The 25,809-nt window shown below is 40.8% G+C and overlaps 1 protein-coding gene across 2 annotated transcripts in view; it reads left to right on the forward strand.

Annotated features, from left to right (window-relative positions):
- The first annotated feature begins 2,739 nt into the window (after positions 1 to 2,739).
- LOC131240628 (protein ILITYHIA) overlaps positions 2,740 to 25,809 on the forward strand; it is a 103,273-nt gene continuing 80,203 nt past the window's right edge. For both annotated transcript variants that reach the window (XM_058238970.1, XM_058238972.1), the window contains exon 1: positions 2,740 to 3,166. In XM_058238970.1, coding sequence (XP_058094953.1) covers positions 3,052 to 3,166 — 115 coding nt within the window. In that variant the 5' untranslated portion in view covers positions 2,740 to 3,051. The remainder of the gene's footprint in view (positions 3,167 to 25,809) is intronic.

Here is a 25,809-nt window from a genome sequence, read left to right on the forward strand (position 1 = left end):
CTGCCTGAGGTGGTACTCGGGTTCCTGTACGGATTTTTCCGAGACGTTACAAAAGGGGTGAATCACTGCATGCCACATGACCATGATTAATGTGCCTATTTATGAGATAACGTACCATGCATGTCTATAATAGACCTGCCAAACATATCTATCATGAATTTGGCAGTGATATCCTCGGTAAAGTCGTCTATCATTATCCTTCAAAATATAGGAGATCTCCCCATAAACTTTCGGAAAAATCTTAGTTATTGGGAATGTTTTTTAACATTACGTGACTGAACCTATATTCAAGCCAACCTGGCTTGGAATCGAACCTAAGTTGGGAGAGAACCTCATTGGATAATCTGAAGCTGTTCATTGATTGGACAAAAAATGATGGGACAGCGGGATGAAAAGGCAAGTATGTCCAATGATAACATATTGGAAAGATCCAGTCTGTCCAACAATGCAAAGATATGAAGAGACAAAAGAAGTACCAGGACACTTATAGAGTTAAACCTCAATCGAAATCAATAATTTAAGAAGTTAGGATGTGATGGATCTTGTCTATTTTTTTTGCCAACATTATAAATAATCCTGTAGTGAATGATAAAATGCCAAAGGAGGCTTGCTATAGACTATTCGACACCTCTTGGTGACCTCTGACCTCGTAGACCATCACTAGAGACGTTGAGTGGCTAGGATTGATCAAGTTTTTACCATTTACTTGGTCATCTTGATTAGAGAAATATTGGCGTATTTAGGCTTAGTCTCTGATGGACCATAGACACCCCGCGACGGATCAACTATGAGAAGAATATCTAAGAAGCTAGGGAGTTCAAATCTAATAGGAGTCACTTATCCCAATCCAAGACACCAATTCCAGAACAATCAAAGGGGTTTACGTATTTAGAACAACGACATGAGTGTATACGATCAAGAAGCAACAAGAAAACCTTAGCAATGGTTTCACCGCCTTGATGAAATATAAAATGAGTAATCGAATAAGAGCTCAAGGCCCTATGCGAAACAAATTAACTTATAATTTATTGTATTTTTTCTTTATTTTTCTTAGCATAGTATAGCTTAGTTTTATATAGATACTACCTAGCGGCTCCCGCTACAGTACCTTATAAGTATAAATAATCATTTCACAACCTTATATTGTAGGATCATGATCATCTAAGTCACAATTTAGCTGATGATATTTACATCAATTGTCTATTTCAATAGGCGCATCAGGTATTTATTATTTATCATTTTGTTATTCATTTAGTTGTCTCACAACTTGTCGATTGTAATGACTATCATTTTCAAATAATAATAAAATTAACAATATTTTGTCTTTATTTTATTTATGTGTATCTTTATTCATTTGATAAGTATATTAAACTTACAATGCCAGCGAAAGAATAAGTTCTCAAGTTCATAAACTCACATCTATTGTTACAAGGTAAAAAGAACTCGTTCGTAGGAAGTAGCCTAATTTCCTTGCATAAATTGCCTAAATTGAGTGCAATATTGGTGGTTGAGAGGATGCTGCATCTCGGTCTAGTCTCCAATTTGTCTATCTCAGTGCAGAGGATACCAATAATTCAATCAACACTTCAGTTAAGTAGACTATAACACACCCGCACATCTTACTCACACACATATCTAATATAGGCCCTCGCTCATACGTGCAACCTAATTTGATTGAATTATGAGTAATGAGAATCATGTAGTTAAGCTCGTGTAGGTTGCTCTGGTACCTAAAGAGTAATATTAACCATTGCATAAATGCCACATGACAGTATCCTAACCATTGATCGTACTTACAGTAACTTTTATGCCTATGTATGGGTAACTTGTCCTCCTTTTCCATGCCGGCATCTTCTCTCATTAGTGCAATACAAGCTCTTCGCTGTCAAATCTCCATTGTTCTGTTCAGTTCACTCATATCCTAAGCTAGCATCGGTGTCTAACATTCAGCAGTGAAAGTGAGATATAGGGTAGCTCAAGCAAGGGTTTGGATGTTGCATGAAGAGTCAGCCGATGGCCTATTTTGGAGCGAGGAAAGATGGGCTTTACTTGACATAATTAGGCCAAAGGCCCGAGCTGGGCATGAACCCACCACAACAGCCCCCATTCCTGGGCTCGAAAAAATCAGCTTGGCCTCAGCCCTAAATATGCAGACTAGCTCGAAAATTACTCAAATTCCAATTCTCCAAGGTGAAGGCTCCCAATCGATCCATCCATCAAGCAGCTCCATGAGGTTGACCCTGGCCGGGCTAAAACAATTCATCTCCTAGTCTAACGCCAGGCTGGTGGGTCGATGGCCACCCCTAAGTCGCTAGGTTCAGCCCAAGGTTTATAGTCTGAAACCGGTACCCATGGACCGGGCTATCTGTACCAGTGTATCCGATGAATGGTGTGGCTATATTGACCTGGAATAGTCCGATACGTGGTTCGACACGGGTCTACCGTACCGTTTCAGTGATGAGGCGATTCGATACCCAACACACCGATATGGAACGCCGCCATGTGCACTCCAGCCAGTGTCATCGCGCGACTTTTCCGCACGCGATGCTGAGAATTTTCGCTCCAAATTACGTATGCACCCCCGGTTTTTTCTAATGGACGATAATACCCTTATTTAACCCGGACGCCGCCGCTACACTTCGCGAAACTCGTCAGGACCCGTCAGTCATTTTAATGAAAGGAAGTAGTAATTACGTCAAAACCTCTTCACTTCCCTCACGCCCTAGCCTCTTACCCTGCTGCTGCTTTTTAAAGCATTATTTAACACTTCAGTCCCTAAAACCCTAGCGTTTCCTCCGGAGGTGGGAAGAAGAAGAAGAGCTTAGACTCAGATCCACCACCGGACTGGAACTCTCAAATACTCCAAATCTAATAAGAGTAAGAAAAATCCTACAGCACTATTTCTCTCGGCATCGAAATCCATATAACTGGAAATCTCCATAAACCCTACATCAAAATCCAAGGCGGAATCCCTCCCTTTTCATGGATTCATAGGGCTGGAAAAGGTGTCCCAAAACCCTAGTTCGGTACTGTTATCAGCACTTTGATTCAATGGCTCATTCGGTGGAAGTGCTGAGCTCTGCTGCCGAAGCGGTCTCGACGTCGTCTACGAAACAGCGGGTTAGAATATTTCGCGATGAAATTCCATCCGTTCTGCAGAATTCAGGTATGTGCGTTGCGGGAATTTTGATTCTTCGTTAGTAAGTTGCTGTTTCTATTGGAGTCGAGAATCCTTTGTGTGTGTGTGTGCGCGCGCGCGCGCGCGCCCGCGTTTGTGAGTTCTACATGGTTTTTAATTTCATAGATAGTTCACATCTGTGTTATGGAGTTAGAATAAGATCAACAGCAACAACAAGCAAACAGTAGTAACTAGAAATTAGATGCTTAGGGCGTGTTTTGACGCAACCCATTTTTCAACTCTCATTAAATCTGTAATTGACTGGGAATTTACTGGGAAAGCTGTTCCTCCCCATCTATTTTTTTTTTTTTAGCTTGTTGGAAGATGGTTATTAACCCTGTCTCACATAAGTGCTCATATACGCCATGTGTTAAAGAAATCCGAACTGTCTATCAAACTCACCATCACGAAAAATGCATTATGGCGAAAGTTTAGACCCATCAGATGCTTGGATGGGCCACTGATGCATCCAGGACCATATAGGATTGATCAAAGGATGTGTCCAGGTTACACAAGCTAGCTGTTCATAATTTTGGACCATCCGACCGGTCAGATTGGCCTGATCGAGGATCCGAATTAGATCAACAGTCTGATGAATGATCTAACAATGTAACCCAAATCTTGCATATCTGGTGAACCTAGAGGAGATCTCTTTGCAAACAGAGGGAAGAAGGAGAGAGGAAATCTGTGATATCAAGGATCTGGATTGCAATTTGCCAATGCAAACACCTCCTTGAGGAAAGAGGGAAAGGGCTCTCAGCTCTCCTCTCTCAAATTCTATTAAAATAATAAGAGCTGATTTACAAATGCTGTGATCTGCTTACTCATACAAGTTCTATGATCATCTAACTAAACACCTTAGTGGCTAAAGATAACCAACTAACCCTAGCTACAACCAATCAAAACAAACTCAAACAAAAACCCAACTGATTACAACAAAATTCTCGCCCAAATAAATTGAATAGCAGAAGATACTTCGGAACTGGAAGGTCACTTGGTGGGGACTTCAATATAGTCCATTTTGCTCACGAGAAGCTTCTTGGGGGTTGGCTCATTGCTAGTATGCGGGTTTTTGCTGATTGGGTTCTGAAGCATATCTTGGCGAACATTCCTATGGGTGGGGTGAGGTTTACCTAGTCCAATGGTCAAGCTAATCCAACTATTTCTTTGCTGGATAGGTTCCTATTCTCGCCCGAGTGGGTGTAGAAGTTTCCCCTTTTGTGTTAGTTAGTGCTTTCTAAACCTATCTTAGAATACTGTCCAGTTCTTTTTGAGGTTGATGCCATGAAGAGCTTGAGCTGGTGTCCTTGTTGAGTGACATTCAGGCTTTGGACATCAAGGAGGAGAGCGGGTTGCTCTCCGACGCTGAGTGTGTTGCTAGAGGTAAGTATTCTTCTGAGTATTGGTCTAGGGTTAAAGAAGAGGAGATCAAATGATGCCAACATTCGAGTGTTGTCTAGCTTAAAGAAGGTCACAAGAACACAAAATATTTTCATGTCATAGCCAGCGCCAGAGCGAGGTCTAATTGCATCTCCTCTTTGATGGTTAATGGTAAAAGTTGGTAGATAAAGATCCTACTTGTGACGTTGTTATGAAGTTTTATCATTCCTTGCCATTGGATGAGGAGCGTTTGTGGCCTAATCTGGATAATCTTTCATTTGAGTCTCTTTCCCTGGAGGAAGTAGAGTCTCTGGAAGCTTTTGTCAGCATTGAGGAAATCAAAGATGCGGTCTAGGACTTTGGGAGGGATAAAGCCCCGAGTCCTGACAGTTTTCCATTGGCATTTTTTTTTTTTTGCAATCTGTTTGGGACTTTAATTCTGATTTGTTGGCTTTTGTTGAAGAATTTTTTGACACAGGCCATTTAGCTTTTGAGTTGGGATATTCTTTCTTGGCCCTTATCCTAAGGTGAAGGGCGCTGGCAGTTGATTTTTTTTAGACCTATCAGTCTAATGGGGGAGTCCTTGTAAGATTATTGTGAAGATTCTAAGTTAAAGAATTAGGGTGGTTCTCCCTAAGGTTATTTCGCCCTTCTAGAGTATGTTTGTCTTTGGAAGGCAGATTCTCGATTGCACTTTGTTGGCCCTTGAGACTTTGGCCTCTTGCCTTAAGGCGGGAAGGTAGGGTGTTATTTGTAAGTTGGATCTTAAAAAAGCATATGATCATGTTGATTTATGTTGGGCAGATTGGGCTTTGGCGTGAAATGGAGGAAATGGATTGGGTCCTGTGTTCCATTTGCCTAATTTCTGGTTCTAATTGATGGGTCCCCCCTTGATTTTTTAAAGCTACTCAGGCCCTTAGTCAAGGGGATTCCTTACTGCCTTTTTTATTCGTTGTGGTGGCAGATGCCCTTATTAAAATGCTCTCTAGAGGCCAATCTGAAGCTCTTTTTGAAGGTTTTAGGGTGGTTAGCTTTCCTCATATTATTAACCATCTTTATTAGCAAATGATACTCTTTTGTTTTGTGAGGCTTCTAATTCTAAAGTGGCTAATATGAGGATAGTGTTCAACTGGTTTGACGTAGTTTTTGGCCTTAATATTATTCTTTCTAAAAGCGAGCTCCTCGGGGTTAATATTTCTCAAGGCAAGGATGCTCAACTTGCAGATGTTTTTGGGTGCAAGGCTGGTTCCTTTCCTTCAACTTTCCAGGGCCTTCTTCTATGTTTGGGCAAACTTGCTTTACTCTTAATGGGATAGAGTAGTAGAGAGAATGGAGAAGAAGTTACCTCCATGGAAAAGTAAATTTCTCTCCCTTGGGGAAATGATTACCCTCATTTAATCCTCTTTCTAAAATTTCCCTAACTACTACTTATCTCTGTTTAAGTGTCCCAAGTCTCTGCTGGCTCAAATTGATAGGCTTAGGAGAGATTTTTTTTTGGCAAGGTGGTGTGGCCCATAAGAAATTTCATTTGTTGAATTGGAAATCAGGTGTGTAAGCTTATATCTGAAGGATGTGTTTTTATCAAGCAAAAGGATATGGTCAATAGGGCTTTGTTGGGTAAGTGGGTGTGGCATTTCGGAGTGGAGGATTCTTTGGAAGTGGGTGATTGCTGCCAAGTATGGGTCCTCCTCCATGGGTTGGTGGATTATAGGTTCTTCCCTATATAGGGCATTCTTTATTTAGAAATCTGTGGCTGCGGTGGCTCCTTCACTAGTTGGGGGGTTGAGCTTTGCCATTGGGGAGGATTCTAGGGAATGTCGTCAAATGGCATAAGCGATGCTGTGCAACCCAAGGGGGCTGTGCAACCCAAGGGGGCTGTGCGCTTATGCTATGGCATAATCATATATGTGATCGCACAACCCCCCCAAACAATTTTTGTTTTCCCTTTTGAAGAGAGAAAAAAAGCAAAAATTCAAGAGAAAAAAAAAAGAAAAATTATGTAAAAATACTACAAGTGTAGGGAATTGGTTTTAATAGTTTTATTAGACTATTTGACTGTAATGAGTCAACTAACAACTATTCAACTGAATGCATACACTAAAAAAAGTGAAAAAACAACATAATTTTTTTATTAATGTTATTTTAAGAGAAGAATGAGAGTAGTAGAGTGTGAGAGAGAGTAAGAGAGTTAAGAGACGAGAGAGATTGAGAGATGAGAGTATTAGAGTGAGAGAGAGAGAGTAATAGAGTTGTGAAAATGGGGGGTGGGAGGTTATGTGATAACGGGCCGTTTCGAGGGCTGTAACGGTCGTTATGGATTATTTTTTCTGTAACGGCCATTATGACTAGAGCTGTACATGAGTCGAGCCGAGCCGAGTATTGCCTAGCTCGTGCTCAGCTCGCACTGCCCGAGTCCCAGCTCGTACTCGGCTCGGCTCGGGCTTCGAGCACGGATGCCCAGCTCGTGCTCGGCTCGTCCAAGTTCGAGCAGTTATCGAGCCGAGTCGAGTCCGAGTTTTTCGAGTCGAGTTCGAGTTCGAGCAGGGTTTTCGAGCCGAGTATTACGAGTTCGAGCTTTGAGCCAAGTTCGAGTTATAAATTGAGATTCATTTGAATTTCAATTTGATTGTCAATTAGAATTTGAAGTTGAACAAAGCAATAAAATATATAAAATGCATAATTTATGATTAAAAAACTTCGATAATTACATATTTGCATTGTTCAAAATGACAATTTACAACTAATAACCTCCATAAGAGGAGTGCCTTCCTGTATTGTCATCTGATCCATCGGAACCGCTATCTATTTTTTCATATATATATTGGTTCACTTCCTCTGAGTCAGAAGGCGAAGAGATATTTCCTTCGTGCTCTTTTACACTTTGAACTAGATTTTTCAAACTTTCTTTATGTAAAGAATTGTATGTGGTACCCAATGCCTTACAAAATTCATTGAGACGGGTCAGGAATTTGAATTTGTTACTCTTTTTCTTCTTCTTGTTTGTCGTACTCGATCCTGCTTCAACATGGTATTGTCTTTGACTCGAATATTGTCGAAGTCTAGAAACTTCTTCCATGCTGCGTTTTAAGGCGAGTTGGAATTGTTCTTCCCCCAAAGCTTTTAATCTGGCTTCCTCCTTTGCATATTTTGTGAATGCCATTTGTGTACTAGATCCAGAAGCAGAAGTTTTGGATGGAGTGGAAGGTTTTCTATTCGAATCTAACAGGGCCTGAAAAAGAATTTGGACATCCGTAGGGGCATTGGGGCATGGTTTTGCATCACCACCTCGACATGACAAGTGTAACCGGAACCGATTAGTCTTCTTCACAAACTTTGCGCCACACAAACCACACTTAATCTTTGTTTTTCCAGACCTTGATGGTGATTCAACTAGAGAAGCGTAGTCCCAAATGTTTGTCGATGGGTCAGATGACGACATATCTACGCTCAATTTTTAATAAAAAAATCAGAACATTGATAAATAATTTGAACTTGATATAGGAACAAAATAAAGCAATATAAATGTATCAAAAATAAAAGCAAATGAACAGACATATGTAAATAAATATCAAACATTCAAAGTCTTCTAAACCACATTCCAACACTTTCATGTTTGAAGTGAAATAATATTACAGATCATTAAACTTTCAACCAAAAAGAATTAAAAAACCGAAAATAATTACTGATCTATAGGTAGAGACTCGTCACGAATCTCAATCTCTTCTTCATCATCATCATTCATATCTCCTCCCCATATCGGGCGCAACCAATCTTCCGTACAAATCAACGCTTCAACTGTATTTGGCGAAAGTGATTTTCGATATTTGCTTACAACCTTGCTCCCTGTGCTGAATGTGGATTCTGATGCCACTGTTGAAATTGGTATTGATAATATGTCCCGTGCCATCACAGATAATGTAGGGTATTTTGATTCACTAACCCTCATCTTCCACCATTCTAACACATCAAATTCGGATCGCACTACGATTGGCTCATTGAGGGGCATTTCTATCTCTGATTCCTTTGTCTCAACTTCCATTCATTCTTGTGCCAAGTATGATATGTATTCATTTAACACATTCGGATTACCAGGTACAAAAATATCTGCATCTCTAATTTCTTCAACACCCGCTGCAGGTAAAGTAGTAACATACGAATTGTATAAATCTTCAAGGGCTTGACGAACCTTGGACGTCTCTGTTGCCGCTCTTTCAGTAGGATAAAGCTTCATGAAAATAAACCTAACCAACCCCATATTATAATGAGGATCAATGAACAACTGCCAAGGACATCAACAGATGACATTCGTCCAAGTATTTATCGAACTTCGTCTTCATACCAACTGTCATCTGGCGTATGAAATCTGGACCCACACTGACATTTTTCTGTAGAGCATCCTTAATCTTCCAAAGAGACGGAAGAAACAGATTCGCGATTGGGTACCGATTCCCAGAAAAAATCTTCGTGTAATCGTAGAGAACTTTGAGAAATGTGTGAACTTGTTTTGCTTTGGCCCAATCATCTGTGCTTGACAACCAAGAATACGTTCTATCACGCGCCGCATATTCAGGAAATGTAAGCTGTAATTCCATTGCCGTATCTAACAATTCATAGGTTGAGTTCCAACGTGTACACACATCCAACTTCAACGTTTGTTTAGATGGCACATTCAAACGTTGGATGATATCATTCCATACACTCAGTCTTAATGACGACTCCCTAATATATTTTAGATTTTCTCTTATGTTCTCTATAGTGTTGTCAATTTCTTTTAGCCGTTCTTGTACAATCAAATTTACAATATGGGCACAACATTTGACTTGAAATATTTTTCCTTCAAAAAATAAATTTTCTGTAGCCCTGAACTGGTTACGTAAGCATGAAATGACACTGTCATTTGCTGAAGCATTGTCTAAAGTTATTGCTAAAATTTTCTTCTCGATGCCCCAGCCTTCTAGACAACTGTAGATGCAATCTGAAATAAGTAAACCGGTATGTGGAGGAGGAAGGTTGCGGAAGTTCAAAATTCTCTTGCAGAGTTTCCAATCCTTATCGACATAGTGAGCGGTTAATGAAATGTATCCTTTTCTTTGATTGGACGCCGTCCATAAATCAGACGTCAAACCTATTCTGGACACTGAAGCTAAAACTTCTTTCAGTTCCATCTTCTCCTTTGCGTACATCTTCATGCACTCTCTCTACACTGTGACGCGGGAGACATTCTCGGCTCGAGGGTTAAGGAATTGACAGAAAGCCCTAAATCTTTTACTTTCTATCATTTTGAAAGGTTTTTCTTTCAGAATCACTAATCTAGCATACCACTCATTCAGCTTCTCTTTGTCAAACTTATGAGTGGACACTACGCCTTGTGAGTCGTCCCCTTCTGACTTCGTAAATGACAACAACTGTTAGCCAGGAGGAGGGAGTCTTGGTCTCTTAGGACACATCTTCAAATGTCTGTTTAGATGGGTCGCAGATCCTTCTAGAATCTTGCTGTATAACCTTTTGCAGTGATTACATTTTATCTTCTATACACCATTAACTGTCACTTCTTCGAAGTCATCCCACACTGCTGATCTCTTCTTCTTCCCTTTGCCTGCAGTTGATGTGTCTTCCTCTACAATTAGAGGAGATGTGGCTGATGCACCTATTTCGGGGGTATTTGGGCTTTCGTCTTGACTAGTCATCTATAAAATAAAGTTCTTGATATGTTATACCGCTAGACGGGCATACTTAACTATCTAAATCAGTCACCCATTCAAGGTTGGATAGATTGTAATGCTTTCATTTTCCAATTTAAATGCTACGCCGAAATTCCGGCAGCATCTCCCCTTATCTCTCCAGAATATATTAATCCTGTATTTGATTCCCATGTCAATCATCAACACAAAGTGTGGACATTTGATAACGGAAATAAATACAGGAAATATATCCAGAGAGAAAGAGGAGAGACGAAACCAGAACAGGCATATGCATTTAAATTAGAATAAATGAAGACATTATAATCTAACCTTCAACTGTCCAAAAAGGGACAATTTGAGAATTTATATGCATCCAAGAACACACTGAATCTATGTCTGACAACATAGAAATCCTCAATTTGCAATTGATTATCCTATACTACAATTAGAACAATAAAAACAATTAATATCTATGCAAACAAATGAGCAGGCTGAAAGAATAACTATTAAAAACATTTATAAAAATAAAAGATATCCATGCTTATTTAAAAACATGTAAAATGAAAAACCAAAGGCATCTTAAAGTGGTAGCATTCAACACTAATGGTGGGATCCAGAAATCACATCCCACTCATCAATGAATATTGATGGATGGAGCGTTTTGCGAACATACCCTAGTCTTGCATGTGTGCATATGATAATCTAGGGCCATTAATTGGTGGAATTTGGAATCTGCTTATAAAACATGCACGGGCCCAAAATTCAAACGGGTCCACTCATCAAGTGGTGTGAATCTCATGTGTTCCAGGCTTCTAGCCTCATTAGGTTTGCTTGTAGTCCAATAGTTTGTCGGGAAAATAAACTTATCCATAGAGAGTGGAGAGGAGAGGGCTGCAAAGTAGGCAGATATGGAATTCAAAAAAAAAGAAAAATCAGATAAATTCAATTTTCTTGAGATGTGTCTAAATGTTACAATTTGGTGTTCAGTGGATGACAATGATGTGATTCAATTTTTTGGGTTTCAATCCATATTTGTATATAATTTACATTTGTGTAAAATGTGAGGGAAGATTGGTCAACTTGTAACAAGTTAGATAAAAGAATCAACTTGTAACATTCGGACAGTGATGGTTTTGGATTTAGATATGTATCATGCATATTTTATCACCTAAATGAGTGAAACCAAACAGTTTCATTTTTTACTGTCTATTTCTTTAGGCATGTGTGGCCCACCTTCTAAAATAGGATTTTATCAATTTTCAGGTGGGACAGAGCCTGGCCCAACAATTTCTTTTCAAGCTCTAGCCAAAACCTGGTCCGTTGCCACACCTAACTGTTGGTTTGGTGTAGACCATCTGCACTTAGGACCCATTCAAATGGATGGTTGACAACTGATGTGCATTGATCACAAATAAAGCATGCTGGGCCACAAGGTTCTAGTGTGGTATACGTATTACACAATCTCAAGTGTAAAATAAGCTTTTTAGTTTTCACATCCCAAACAATTAGCTGAACAATCCAAATAAAATAGACAATAAAATAAAAAATAAAAATAAATGAAGTGTTGTAATATATGTAATCAAAGGTACTTACCGGGCGAGCTGCGGCAGGAACGACCGGTACCGTGCAGGGCAGGGATGAGCGGCAGGGACGAGCTGCGGCACCGGACAAGGGCATCGGAATGAGAGAGAGAGAGAGAGAGAGAGAGAGAGAGAGAGAGAGAGAGAGAGAGAAGAAGAAGAAGAAGAAGAAGAAGAAGAAGAAAAGGGACGGGCCGGACGGCCAATGGCAGAGGGGATGGCCAATGGGAGAGAGCGCTGGACGTCGATCGAGCTCGGGGATGGGGTTTTTGGTTTTGAACGGGCGCTGGGAGGGAAGGAAGGGGCCGAAGGGGCGTAGGGTTTTTTTTGAACGGGCGGGCTGAAAGTGACTGCTGAGAGAAGGAGTTAGGGTATTTTTGTTTTGGGGTATATATAATATAGCCTTGGTCGAGTACCGACTTTAGTATGAGTTGAGCCGAGTCGAGTCGATTTCGAGTAGTAATCGAGTCGAGCAGGGTCAAGCTCATGTTCGGCTTGAAATCAATTTGAGCACCAAAAATCAGCTCGTGCTCGGCTCGAACTCATTTTGAGCCGAGTCGAGTCGAGTCGAACGAGAGTAACCGAGCTAACTTTGCTCGTGTACAGCTCTAATTATGACCACGTAACGTGTAACAGTTGCCATTGTTACTTTTCCGTAACGACCTTGTAACGGCTGTTATGGCACGCCTTTGAAAGTCACCGCTTTTGCGTGGCTGGCTAGTAGAAATAAGATTTGTGGGTCATCCTCCCCAATGCTTGCATGCCTTGTTTGAGTGCCAAGGAATATGTGGATCATCTTTTCACCCATTATTCCTTTTCTTTTGTAATTTGGTTTGGGATTCTCCGATCAACGAGCATTTATTGGGTGATGCTAGGTTTAGTCGATGTTTTATTTTGTGCTTAGCATAGGTGGTGGTAGTGAAGCTAGCTATTTTTTGGTCTTTATGGTCGGAATCATTGCTTCCCCAACCTTTTAGGTTCTAAGATTGGGGTGTGTAATCTAGCCGTGAGGTATATTAGGGAGTGGGCTCCTTGAGGGTGTTTGTGTAGGCTGTGTTTCTATGTTTGTTTTTTCTGGTTGGGTTGTGTTGTGTTGTGTCTTCGTAGTTTTTTTTTTTGGTTTTTTGAAAGATGACAATATATTAATATAAAAGGAAGAAAAAGTACAGAAAGAGGAGCAGATTTCTGCTGAGAAAGCGAGAAAAACTAAACTCCAAGAAAAATAAAATCAAAATCCTTTAACGTGTCTACTTGGACAGCCCAATCTAAACAGCAAACGCTTTGCATTGGACGCAACAACATCAGCAAAACTAGAGACATTTCTGAAACATCTTCCGTTTCTTTCTACCCATACAGACCACCAGATAGCAAGAAGAGCCATTCTCAAGATGAGGGTCTTGTTTTTTTCCATTCTGATTCCATGCCAAGCTTTTAGAAGGAGGTCCGCAGATTCAGAGAGACACCAATTAATGCTGAAACGAGAGCTGAAATCTGCCCATATACTGGCAATAAAAGGACAATGCACAAGAATGATCGACTGATTCTCCTTCCTTCATACAGCAAAGACATATTTGTTAAAATCATTCCTCTTTTCTTCAAATTGTCAATCGTCAGAATTTTCTTTCTTCCAACCAGCCAACCAAAAACCTGAACCTTAGGAGGGATCAGATACTTCCAGATATGGAAAGAATTGTGCTCCTGTTGAACTGTGGTTGTCTTGGATCAGATTATAAAATGATTTTACTGAAAAGATGGACGACTTTTCCAGTCTCCAAATGATCCTATCCGCATTCAACTGGATTTGGAGCAGATTTATAAATATAATCCAGCAGCTGCACTAATTCCACAATCTCCCAGTCCTCAAAATTCCTTCTACACAGCAGATTCCAGATTATCTTTCCATCTATAACCGAATAGCTGTCAGCAACTGAGATGTCTTGATGCTGGGCAAGACGAAACATGCTCAGGAAGAAATTCCTTCTTAGTTTTGCTTGTTTTCTTTTCTTTTGGCCATTGGCCCTAATAAAATGCATCATCTTAAAAAAAGTTATTTTATTTTATTTTTGGTTTGTTCTTAAAGAAAAATGCTATGCATCCACACACTATTGGTTTTAATTCTAGTTGTTAGCATGCCTTCAAGCCTCCAAGCCTTTAGGATGAAAATTTAGGGAGAAGAACACATTAAATGGATCTTTAATGGCACCCAAACACGCACTTCGTTTGTAATGTTACGTTGACCGAAGAATACCCCACTTTGGTTCTCCTCTCTTGAATTCTGCTCCAAGGCTAGAGGATATTCTCCTACTCAGTGTGACAAATTTCACCTAGATTTTGAAGATCTCACGAGAGTATCATGATGCATATAGTAAACGATGTTACCGCGAGATTTTGAAAATCTTGCTAGATTTTAAGTATCACGTTTTTATCGTGATATTCTCATAGTATTAACTAAAAAACTAGTAGAAACCTTACAATTTTGTCATATAAATATATATTTATTTATTAATTTACAATAAATATATTTTTAGTTTTTTTTTTAAAATTTAAAGATTGAATATTATTAAAGGGAGAGAGATGTAACCCAAAAGAAAAATAAAAAAAGAAAGAAAGAAAATATACAACTTGAGAATGCTAAGGGAACACAACCGCAGAAGAAAGTAAAAAGCTTGAACTATACAACTCGAAAGGAGAAATGAAAGAGAAGGGAGAGGAAGCCATGCTTAATCCAGCCACCGAGAAATGGAAGAGCTATCTTTTAGGCTGATAGTGGAGGCCTAGTCTTTGATGTTCCGAAAGACTAGCTCAACGATTCTGGAGGAAGGAGAGGAAGAGTTTTTAAAAGTGCAGTCGTTCATTTCTTTCCAGACTTTCCAAAGAGTAGCTAGGAATGCCAGATGCCAAATAGCTCGAAGGTTATTGCGTTTACCCGGGGTGTGCCAAGAGAAAAGTAACTCTGAAATCGAGCCGGGCATAACCAACACAATTCCAAACTTGGCAAGGATAGATGACCAAATATCGGAGACAAAGGAGCAATGATGGAAGAAGTGATTTATATTTCCTCATTGCCCATGAGGATGCAAATGTTAGGCAAGAAGAAATCCCTGCGCTACAAGTTATCTATCATGAGAGATCTCCCTCTCGCTAGAAGCCATGTGAAAGTTGCAACCTTTGGAGGGCTTCCGTAGAACCAAAAGTGGAAAGGGAACAAGATTTGACCAGTAGACCTTTGAGAAGGCTGAAAAAAGGATTTGCAGGAGAACAAGCTTGAGGTTGAGAGGTTCCATGTGATCGAATCGGGCTCTTGAGGGGTAGGCTAAATGCCTTGAAGAAGCTTGAGGAGTTCCAACAGCTTCAGAAGGTCTTCCTCCAATAGAGACCTTTTCAAGGGGGGACACCATGCACTTGAGCCAGTAGACGAAAAGTAATTAGGCACAAAGATGAACAAATTGGAGCTAATTCTGGCAAGGCGAGGGAAAGCAGAGGCTAGTAGAGGCTCATAGAGAATTCATCTGTTAAGACAAAACCTGATGACGCAGGACAACTAACCACTTGCTTTAAAAGCTTGAACTAATAGAGCGTGTTAAATCAATCCCTTTATCTCATAGCCTAGGCCCCACTTCATGGGTTAGGTCCTCGGCCGAACCCCCTCGTGGGCCTCACATCACATGGGTTCTGCCTCACATGGGTCGCCAACCTCGAGTATGCCTTTGCATCCCACATGCCACCCCACTCGAGCCCGGTGTGAAAATGTCCCTACATGAATCACCCCTGGTGAAGAGTCTCGAACACGAGACCTCCCGCTTTGATAGTGCTTTGATGCAGGACAACTAACCACTTGCTCTAAAAGCTCGAATTAATAAAGTGTGGCAAATCACTCCCTTTATCTCATAACCTAGGCCCCACATCCCATGGGTTAGGTCCTCGGCCGAACCCCACTCGTGGGATCCACATCACATGGGTTCTGCCTCACATAAGCCACTTGCCTCACCCCGAGTGTGCCCCTTCATCCCACCCCACTCGAGCCTAGTGTGAAAATGCCCTTGCATTCCCTGATTCTATTGCCCTCTCCAAGACGAAAAGCGGCTCCTTCCATAAGGAGAGGCTTAAGGTTCATGATGGCTTTCCAGACAAAGGACGCCCTGTAGAGGGAAGAGGATTTAGTGAACCAACCTCCCTCCTCACTACCATATTTACAAACTAAGATCTTTCTCCATCTGGCATCCACCTTATTACTAAAACGCCATAACCATACCAAGTAGAGATGAGTTAATGTTCGAAAGGTTTCTGATTCTAGCCTCACCTTCCACATAAGGTTTGCTAACTTCACAACAACTCAGAAGATGGAATTTGTTATTGTTTGAGCTGCCTTTCCACAAAAAGTCTCTCCCAAGTTTATCTATCCTACCTATGACAAATTTAGGACAACGAAACATAGAAAGGAAGTTGGAAGGAAGGTTGGGTAGAGAAGCTTTGATAAGGGAGAGTCGCCCCCCAAGCAACATGTAGTGCTTTTTCCAAGGGGAGTTTTCGCTTGATTCTCTTTAAAATCACATCCCAAAGGTGAATGATAGGCTTGCCTATGCAAAGGGGCAAACCACGATATGTGGATGGGAACTTTTCAGCTTACAACCAAAAGACTCATCAAAAGAGGCAAGTGAATCAAATGAAATATTAATCCCGAGCATTCTACTTTTGTAAAGGTTGATTTTGAGACCCAATACTGCTTCAAAACATCTCAAAATCTTTTTAATGTTGGACATAGCCTCCACTGAGGCTTCACAAAAGTTGAAGGTGTTGTCCGTGAATTGAATGTGAGAGATAGAAGGACTGGGATGGGAGACCTTAAAAACCCTTTAAACCAACCAATTCCCTTCCCCTTGTTCATAATACAGTTAAGGCTTCCACTGCTATAACAAAAAGAAAGGGGGAGAGGGGAGGGGGTCTCTCTGTCTGATACCTCTGGAGGAACTGAAAAGACCTTTCGGGGATCCATTCACTAAAACAGAGAAGTGGGTAGAGAAGATGTAGGATCGAATCCAATATCTCCATTTCGAACCAAATTTCATTCGAGTCAAGATATAATCCAGACAATTCCAATCTACATGGTCAAAGGCCTTTTCGATGTCTGTTTTACAAATCAAGCCATCCAAACCTTCTCTAAAGCTGGAGTCAATACACTCATGAGCCAAAAGAGCACAATCGAGGATTTGCCTATTAGCCACAAATGCTCTCCCGAGCTTCAGAAATAACTTTAGAAAGAACATGCCTTAGGGAGCTGAATTTTTAGCTAAAATTTTGTTAGGGGAACCGAACAGGCTAATAGGCCTGAAATCCTTTAGGTTAGCAACACCTTCAAATTTGGGGATTAAAGCAATGAAGGTGGCGCCCATAGCTTGAGAGATTGAGCCCGAAGAGAAAAAAACAGTAATAAAGTCAACAATGCCTTTTTTAATTTTATTTTTTTTTCCCCAAAGAGATTGAAAGAAGTTGATTTAATTTCTTCCTTGGAAAAGGAGGCCTCCAGGGACAAACAATCATCAGCGAAAATCTGCTTGAAATTGAGATTATCCAGTCTAGGCTTGGACCAGAGCTAAATAGACAATAAAGAAGAAAAGAAGGAATTGATATGGTCACAAACCTGATTCCCGTCTTCAATAGTGGAGCCATTAATGGAGATCATACTTATTCGAGTGAGCCCAAACACTGGATATGGCATGGAAATATCTCGTGTTTTTGTCTCCCTCCTTAGGCCAAATGGATTTAGATCTCTGACGTCACTTAATCTCCATTTGGTTGATATCATTTGAGTAATTAGCCCCGTGAGATTCTCTTAGCACTTAGTCTTCCTCCAAAAGAGGGCTCAATTCTTCTCACACATCTAACTGACGAATGGTTGAAAGGGAGTTAGATGCAGAAACCTCTAGATCGTCCTCCCTCTCTCTTCTCCATTTGATTAGATTGAGGAGCTTATGACTATGGGCAAAGCTAGGATTGCCTTAAATATTGAAAGAGGACCACTTGTTGGACACAAGGGCATAAAAGCCTTCCACTTTAAGCCAAGATAGCTCGAACTTAAGGCTTGGGGCCCTAACTATCCTCCACCGAGTCCAAGAGGATGGGATAGTGATTTAAGACTGGTTTAGGAAGACCTCATTGGTAAACAATAGGGATAGCATCTAACCAGGTTGGGGCAACCAATAATCTAAACAATAGAGAAAACATCTAATCAGGTCGGGGCAACCAAGAATCTGTCCAGTTTTGATAAAATTGGAGGGGGGCATTGACTCTTGGATTGGGTAAATCTAACATCCAAAAGAGGTAAATCGATAAGATTATTATCTCCCACCTTGTCAGAGAAGAATTTCATACTTTTTAAGATGTTCCCCATTTGATTTTTCAAAAGAGAATCAAATAACATTGAAATGGCCTCCGAGGCACCAAGGTAGGGACCATTTGAGTTTGATTGCATTGAGGTCATCCCATATGAGGTGTTTGAGGGAGGATTTGCAAGGGTTGTAGATGGAAGAGAAGACCCATTTGAATCCGGAGGAGATATCTTTCAAGACAACTGAAACAGAAAATGGACCAATTTGAGCATCATTTGTAATCCACAGACTTGAGTTCGAAGCAATCGCCGACAATAATGCCAGAACCAACCGCTTAAAGAAAGAACCAATCCTTATGCCCAACTCCCCAAATAGAGTCCAGATCAGATTTACTTAACGACTGAAGCTTCTATTCTTGAATAGATATGATTTGAGCCTTATATGTTTGGAGAGTGTCCTTAACTTGAGATTTCTTTTTCTTGCAAACATGACCATGAACATTCCAGGAAATGATCTTCATAGGGAAACAAAAGATCCCTTTATTCCTTTTTTCGAAGATCTAGAGCTTGAACTACTTCATAGTTGATTGAAGATACAAACTTGGCTAGCTCCTTCCTAGCCCTGGGAGATTTGGAAGTTTTTCTTATTTATAGGGTGGCCTAAGCTTCTCGATTTTCGATAAAATGGAAAAGGGCTATGTAGTCCTCCTCTTTATCCCCAAAGGACATTCTAATGGATCTGCCAAAGTCCATGAAGGCCTCTCTAACTATTTGAGGGTTGTTGCATTTAGAGAGGATCGAAAACGACTCCATAGAGGCCTCACTGGTTTTGTCAAAAGATTGGGATCCAAAGAAATGGGAGCATCAACGATGGTCTGAAGATGAGGGACGATCATGATAGGGGTAAGGGAATTCGGGGAAAAAGGAGAGGAAAGAACTTGACTGTGACCCCTCTGAACATTTGTAGAGTCGAACGACACCAGAGTTCTTTCCCGTTCTCGGGGAATCAGGGAATATGAGATAATAGGCTCTGAGGAAGCAGAAGGGATGGGTAGAGATTGGTTTGGAGATGGTAGAGAGAGGTTATTGGAGCTGGGCGGGATGTGAAGAGGGATGGGGATAGTCAATATGTGGTTGGGAGTAGCGGGTGAAATCCAGGGTCCACATGGCAGTACCAAGGGAAAGGGAAGGGAGGGACTTTTGAAAATCTCGTTCTGATGCAAGGAAAAGGAAGACTGATGGAGTCCAACTGTCAACCGATGAGGTAGGAGGCCTGAAGAGGGAGATGGGATGGATGATTCGAATGAGGCAGGGGTTAGAGAGGGTTGGACAAGTGGCATTTGATGGGCTTTGTGATCGGAGAGAGCCTGCGTCTAATCCCAAGAAGTGACTGGACGAGTCATACACCGGCGTCTCTTTGTCTACGGAATTAGCGTTGCTAATGTAGGAAGAAGACACGTGCTGGTTTGAGAAGGAACCAGAAACGAAGGCTGACATAGGTAGAACACGTGTCGACGGAAGGTAGACTTCCACGGACTCCAAATTAATGCAGGAAGGAGAGTCGGTTTGAGAAAGCTGAGATGGGGGATTTGAAAGATCCCCAAAAGTCTCTATGCTCTACCCAACGACATGCAAGCAGGGATCATTAAGACCTCTCGAGGGGAGAGGACAAGTGTTGACAGCTGGAGTGAGAGACCCATTGTTATTATTTCGCGGCTCAAGAGATTGTAAGTCGGCGTTGATTGATGTATCCTTGTCAGAGGAGTGAAGGGGAGCGGCTTGGATTAAGCTGTGTCTTGAACGCATAGAGGGTTTGGGTGGACCCAAGATCTTCTCCACCGGGTTTAAAATAGTAGCTAGACCCAAATCTTTTAAACAAGTATCCTAATTCGAATTCGAATCTAGCGTACCAGAATCGATGGCTGAGATTGCATCATTGTTGATGAGAGGGTCATTTGGGATGGACATATTTGCTTCATCCACCTCGTGCGAATAGATCGCTAGCCTGCCGGAGCACTAAAGCTTTCCTACTCCTTCATTGTCCACTTTCCTTCCTCCATTGATGCCAGCCACCACCCTTGAGGGAGTATGGATATTGGCCACCAAAGAATGGCCAGACTCTGTTGAAACCCTTATACAACGGCCCTTTTCTTCCACTAGAATCGAAATTTCTACAATATCCGAACGGATTTTCTTCCTTTTAATTTGAATCCAAGCACATCGTAAATCCCATCTTGATTCTGTTGCCGGATTGAATTGTAGAACTTCGCCCATGTAAGAACCAATAACGAGAAGGAATTCAACGTTCCATTATTTGAGAGGGATACCTGAGAATCCATTCCAGAGTATGGGGGATCTGAACAGGGAGAAGTTGGGAGAAGTCCTCCCATTTGCAAGTAGAGGTCACCGAACCACTTCTGTACTGAGCTCCTGCCAGTAGGATGATATCCTTTTCAACTGCTGGCTTGAGATTGAGGAGCAGCTCCCGATCACCTAGGGGCTTAAGGGCATAGTTGTTTGCTCCGAGTTGGCTGCAATAATCGAGCCAAGCTTTAACATCTTGCCGGAGAGGCTCCCTCTTTGCAGGAGACTACCAGACTGTTGGAGTAAGCGGAAGCAGCTTCCAAGACCATTGAGCTGTCCATCAGTAATTCTAGCCCTTTTCAGAAGAGATTTTCTGGATGCGGGCTGAAAGTTGGAGATGGTCGACGTTGGCCGGGACAACAACTGAAACAAGGTTTGGTGTTTGAGAAGGGGGGAGATCTCTCACCACGTTGCTGAAGGAGCTTCCCAAGACTCGCAAACTTCCGGTTGAGTTGTGGAGGTTTGACGACTTTCCTTGGGTCGCCGGATGGGATTGAGAGTGATCCTTTGGGAGGGAGAATCTTGCAGATGGGATTGGAGGGGGCCCATACTTGGTCATTTGAATAGAGATACACCTCCTGTTGTAACTCGAATGATGAAGGAGAGCAGTGGTTGAGAGGGTCGCTTCCTTGGATTCGAGACGAATGAAAGTGAAGCCTCTTTTCTCTGAAGTCCCCCCTTTTTTGTGAATAACGATTTCCTTAGTGTTTCCCACCTTTTTGAAAACCTGGGAAAGCATGTACTCGTCCCATTCCTCCGGGATGTTGGAGACAGAGAGAGGAGAAAGAAGTGTATTTGGAGACAGTTTATTTATTTATTATTATTATTATTATTATTTTTTATACTGGTAACTGGCCTTCTCTTGGATACGAGAATCCATCCCTCGTCTTTAGGATTAGAAGCTAACGTAGGAACCTTTCTTCTCCCGTTGGCTCTGCCGTTACCGGCTGATTCTTTGTCGATGTTGATATTCTCCATCCTCCATTCATCTTCCTTCCCTGCTTTTCGTTTTTCTACCACCATGCTTTTTCCATACAGTCCTTCTAGAAGCACGATTTTGTTAGAACCTTGCTCACCCTTAGATTCCGGCTGCCACTTGCTGGATGAATACATTGATTTTTGTATATCTGATTCATGTTGGAATTGTCTTCGCTGTGACCTCTTCTTCTCTCGCTGAGATCGTCTCTTGGAATCAGTTGGGGGATCTCGGAGATACATTGTTTCACTGTTTTTATCTCCTGATGGTATGTCTCCTCCCACATTGCCTCAATTTTCTTGATGCACACCTTGTAATATTTTTAGTTTCACCAAGATCTTCCTGATAATATCCCAAGAAAAACCTTAAAATTTGAAAATCTCACGAGAAATTGCTAAGAATGAAATTTCTCACCGGGTGATGAGTAGGAGGGGATAAAAAGGATTTCCTGGCCTTTATCGCACCCACCCTACATTGTTCTTTCCCATTTCAATCAACCATATGATCGAGGGGATAAAAGGATGCATTGCACTCTCCATTTCTCCATCCATCCCATTATCGCAAACATCAATCGATTTTTATGGATACTATTTATCAGCACCACTCTCAGTTCTATAAGCAATTTTAATGAAACCCATAATCCATTAGTCCTGGTTCTCAGTTTTAACTAGTTGACAAAATCACTTATACTGCAATGACTGGTTCCCACCAAGCTGCGTGACCCCAACTACTCAAGCCTTCCACAAATTCCTTTCTTTGTTTCCACAATGTTGGTTCATTCTGGCTGAACATTGTACCCATCAGCAACACAAATCTAGGACACGAGTATGCAATGACATACTTGTGTCCTTTAAAACACCCCTCGGTATTGCCTACATTTTCCATGCAACCAACCGCCAAAGGGTTAGTTTTTTAACTTGCTCATGGAAAGTTTGGGTAAGTTAATTCCATAGGTTTTTAATGATAGTTTTGGAATTTTGTGTTTTATTAATTTAAAATTGTGAGGTCTAAGGATCCTTCCCGAGTTTAGGTGCCAGGATAACCAAATAATTGTATATTGCTTAGGGGTTGTTTGGCTCCATGAAAAGCTGCCTTGATGGAATCTTGCTCATGTTTCAGTACTAGGAAATGGTTGGAAACGGCACGTTGTGCACCTAAGTGCGAAAAGACAGTGGATTTCCTTGGGAATCCTTTTTCTTTTTTTTTAAAAATAGCTGGGGCAAATTCATGGGGATTTGATTCCCCTTCGGAGGTCATATTTTCGATCCTACTATATCCACACCCACGTTCCTAACAAGTCTTTCCCACTAGCCATTCACATTTTCTGAATTCCTGAGAATGGCTTTCCTAGTACTCTAACTTGATAGACAATCTCTTTCCCAGAAAATCTGTTCCTGTAAACAGGTTCACTCCACCTTTTAAGATTTTGGGGAGCCAAATGGCCCCTTATGTTTGCAAGACGTTGAATCGGTTGATCACTTATTTATCCATTGTCCGTTCGCTAGAATAGTGTGGGAGGGCTCCTCTGACCTTTTGAAAATCCCTTGGGTTTTGCCGGGGACCATTGAGGTTTTGTTCCTTGCGTGGCATGGGGGAGGTCCAGGAGGAGTAAAGAAGTCCGGGAGGAGTAACTAGATGGAGGTTAGCTATGTTGGCCGGCTTTTGGACTCTTTGGGGTGAACAAAATAACCGATGCTTTTGGAATATTTATGGGTCGGCTTCGGAGGTCTTAAGAATGGTGAATCTAGCTGTTTTGTATTAATCTGCTTAATTGTTTGGGTGTTGATGGGTGTTGTTCTTCTTTTCGCTCGGGTTTGATCTTCTTTGAATAGCTGCATTTGGGCTTTTCTTTTAATAATTCTTGATTACCTTTCCAAAAAAAAAGGGAACAGAAAAGACCCCTTACGTACATGTATCATACACATTGTTGATATTGATGGAGGCACCAAATATATATTTGTAAGAAAGATTCAAACAACATCCTATTGTATTAGGTTGAGTATTTTTTTCTAAAGTCGTTGCAATTTTCTCATAATGTTGAAGTATCAGATTAGATAAATGTTTTGCTCCTTTCCTTCACTTTGGGAGTCATATCTCCACTCCATATATCATGTCCATATCTTGGCATCACAGTACAGGAGGTTCAGTGCTTTTTCTTTTGAAAATTAACACTTCCATTTATAGAGAGCTAAAAATACAAGAAATAAGTACAATAAGCAAAAGGAAATGAGTTACCAATCCAAAAGGAAGGAAGAGCAATACCCCTTCTGGTTGAGTGGTCTGACATGACACTTACCTCTCTACCAGCATGTGTAAACGGGATTTTTTGCCTAGAGGTAATATTGCGAATCTCATCATGGTTCATTGGTTATCATAGCCCTTCTAGTCCCAGAGATAACACTCATGGAATCCCCTTAGGCAAGTATCATATAAAAATGCTTTGAAGCAAAAAGATGAAGCCCTTCCTCAATGTCAAAGCCTCCACTGTAGTTGATGTCACCTTCACCCATGGGACCTGAGAACGACAAAGCAAGTGAACCATTTTCATCCTAAATTCTCAAACTACTCAGCCAATCCCACTTAGTCCCGGATTACCAAAAGTGGAACTGCCAAAATTAAGTTTTCCCCGTCTGGATGGGGATCCTCATCGATTGGGGGTAATTTTCACTTAAGGAGGCTCACTATTTACTGCCAAGGACCAATGAAAAAGAAAGACTTAAGTAGTTTAATTCTCTGAATTTCTAGATGCACAAGAGCCAAGTGGATCATGTTGTTGATTTTTTGATGTAGAACATGGCACAGATACACTCCTAGCATGGTTGGACCAAAAGAAGGTGAATCGTAAATTGGCCATAACTTTTGATTCGGATATCATTATGGGGCGCATAGCCTATCAATCTTTACTCAAACGGGCCATCCGAGGTGAACGAAACGCGTGCTTCAGCTCAAAAAATAAAAATTTAAGGAAAAAATTACTATTTTTAGTAATTCCGATTTTTTAATTTTCTTATTTTTAGAGTCATTGTTGTCAAATGCGATCGCATATGCGCATACTATGGATCGAATCGCATATGCCATGATGGCATATGCGATCCTGGCAAGTATGCCATGGCATACTTTTATATGCAGCCAATATGCGATCGCATATGCGAGTATGCGATCGCATATTTCCTAATAATCAGAGTGGAAGCAATTTTTTTATTTTTTATTTTTTCAATTTGGAGGCACTCATATCCCCTCCATTTTCAGTATTCTCTACTCCAAAGCTCTAAATCTCTTACTCTTTCTCTCTTACTCTAATCTCTCCACAATTACTTCAAGTATGTTTATTTTTTGTATTTTATAATTTGTGCTTACTTTTTGTAAATTAAGCTGTAAGTTATAACTTGTAAGTTGTTTCAAGTTATCCATTTATCAATAAAATTTCTTTGCTCGAAGCTTATAATAATTAGTTCTCTTTTAATGTAGCTTGATTTTTTTGTTAAAATTTATATAATATAATATAATTAATTAAATATATAACTAAATGAAACACTCAAACTATAGTGAAATAAGTAAAATAACTCAATCCAATCATGTGTACTAATTAGGCAAGTTTTTCCTTTTTTTTTGAATTTTTTGAATTTTTTTTTCCTTTTTAATTTTTTTATTATTTTATAAAAAATATGCCATGGCATATGCGATCGTTCGCATATGCGATCGCACACAATTGCATATGCGATTTGACAACATTGTTTAGAGTTTTAGATTTTCTTTTTTCCTAGAAATAACTTGTAATGATGCTTTCCTGTGTTTGGAAATTTCAAGTTCCCCCCAAGATAGCGGTTTTTGGGTGGTTGGTGGGCAAAAACAAGGTTCTCACAGTGGATAACCTGCGCAAAAAGGGTATGCGTATCACAAATATCTGCTTGTGCTGTATGGCAGATGAAGAAACGGTGGACCATCTTTTTATCCATTGCGCTTTCATATATCAGATTTGGACCCAAATCCTATCCCGTTTTCAGGTTTCTTGGTCTTTTCCTGTTTCAGCCCGTTACCTTTTGTTGGCTTGACACGGTTTGAGGGTCGGAAAGCTGAGATCCAAGCTTTGGAAAATGGCGCTCTTGGCAGTTTGGTGGGCAGTGTGGGAAGAAAGGAATGGAAGATGTTTCAATGGTTTCTCTAACTCGGTCGAGTTTATTGTGCAAAGGGTGACTCATCTCATAGTGGAGTGGGCCTCCTCCATTGATAAGCTTAACAATTGTAATATGTTCCTTTTGGGTTCTTAATTGGTCTACTATCTCAGTGGCCTAATTTCCTTTTCTTGTTGCTTTTCTCCTTCCTTT

The sequence above is a fragment of the Magnolia sinica genome, chromosome 3, assembly GCF_029962835.1.
Source record: "Magnolia sinica isolate HGM2019 chromosome 3, MsV1, whole genome shotgun sequence".
Classification (NCBI taxonomy): domain Eukaryota; kingdom Viridiplantae; phylum Streptophyta; class Magnoliopsida; order Magnoliales; family Magnoliaceae; genus Magnolia; species Magnolia sinica.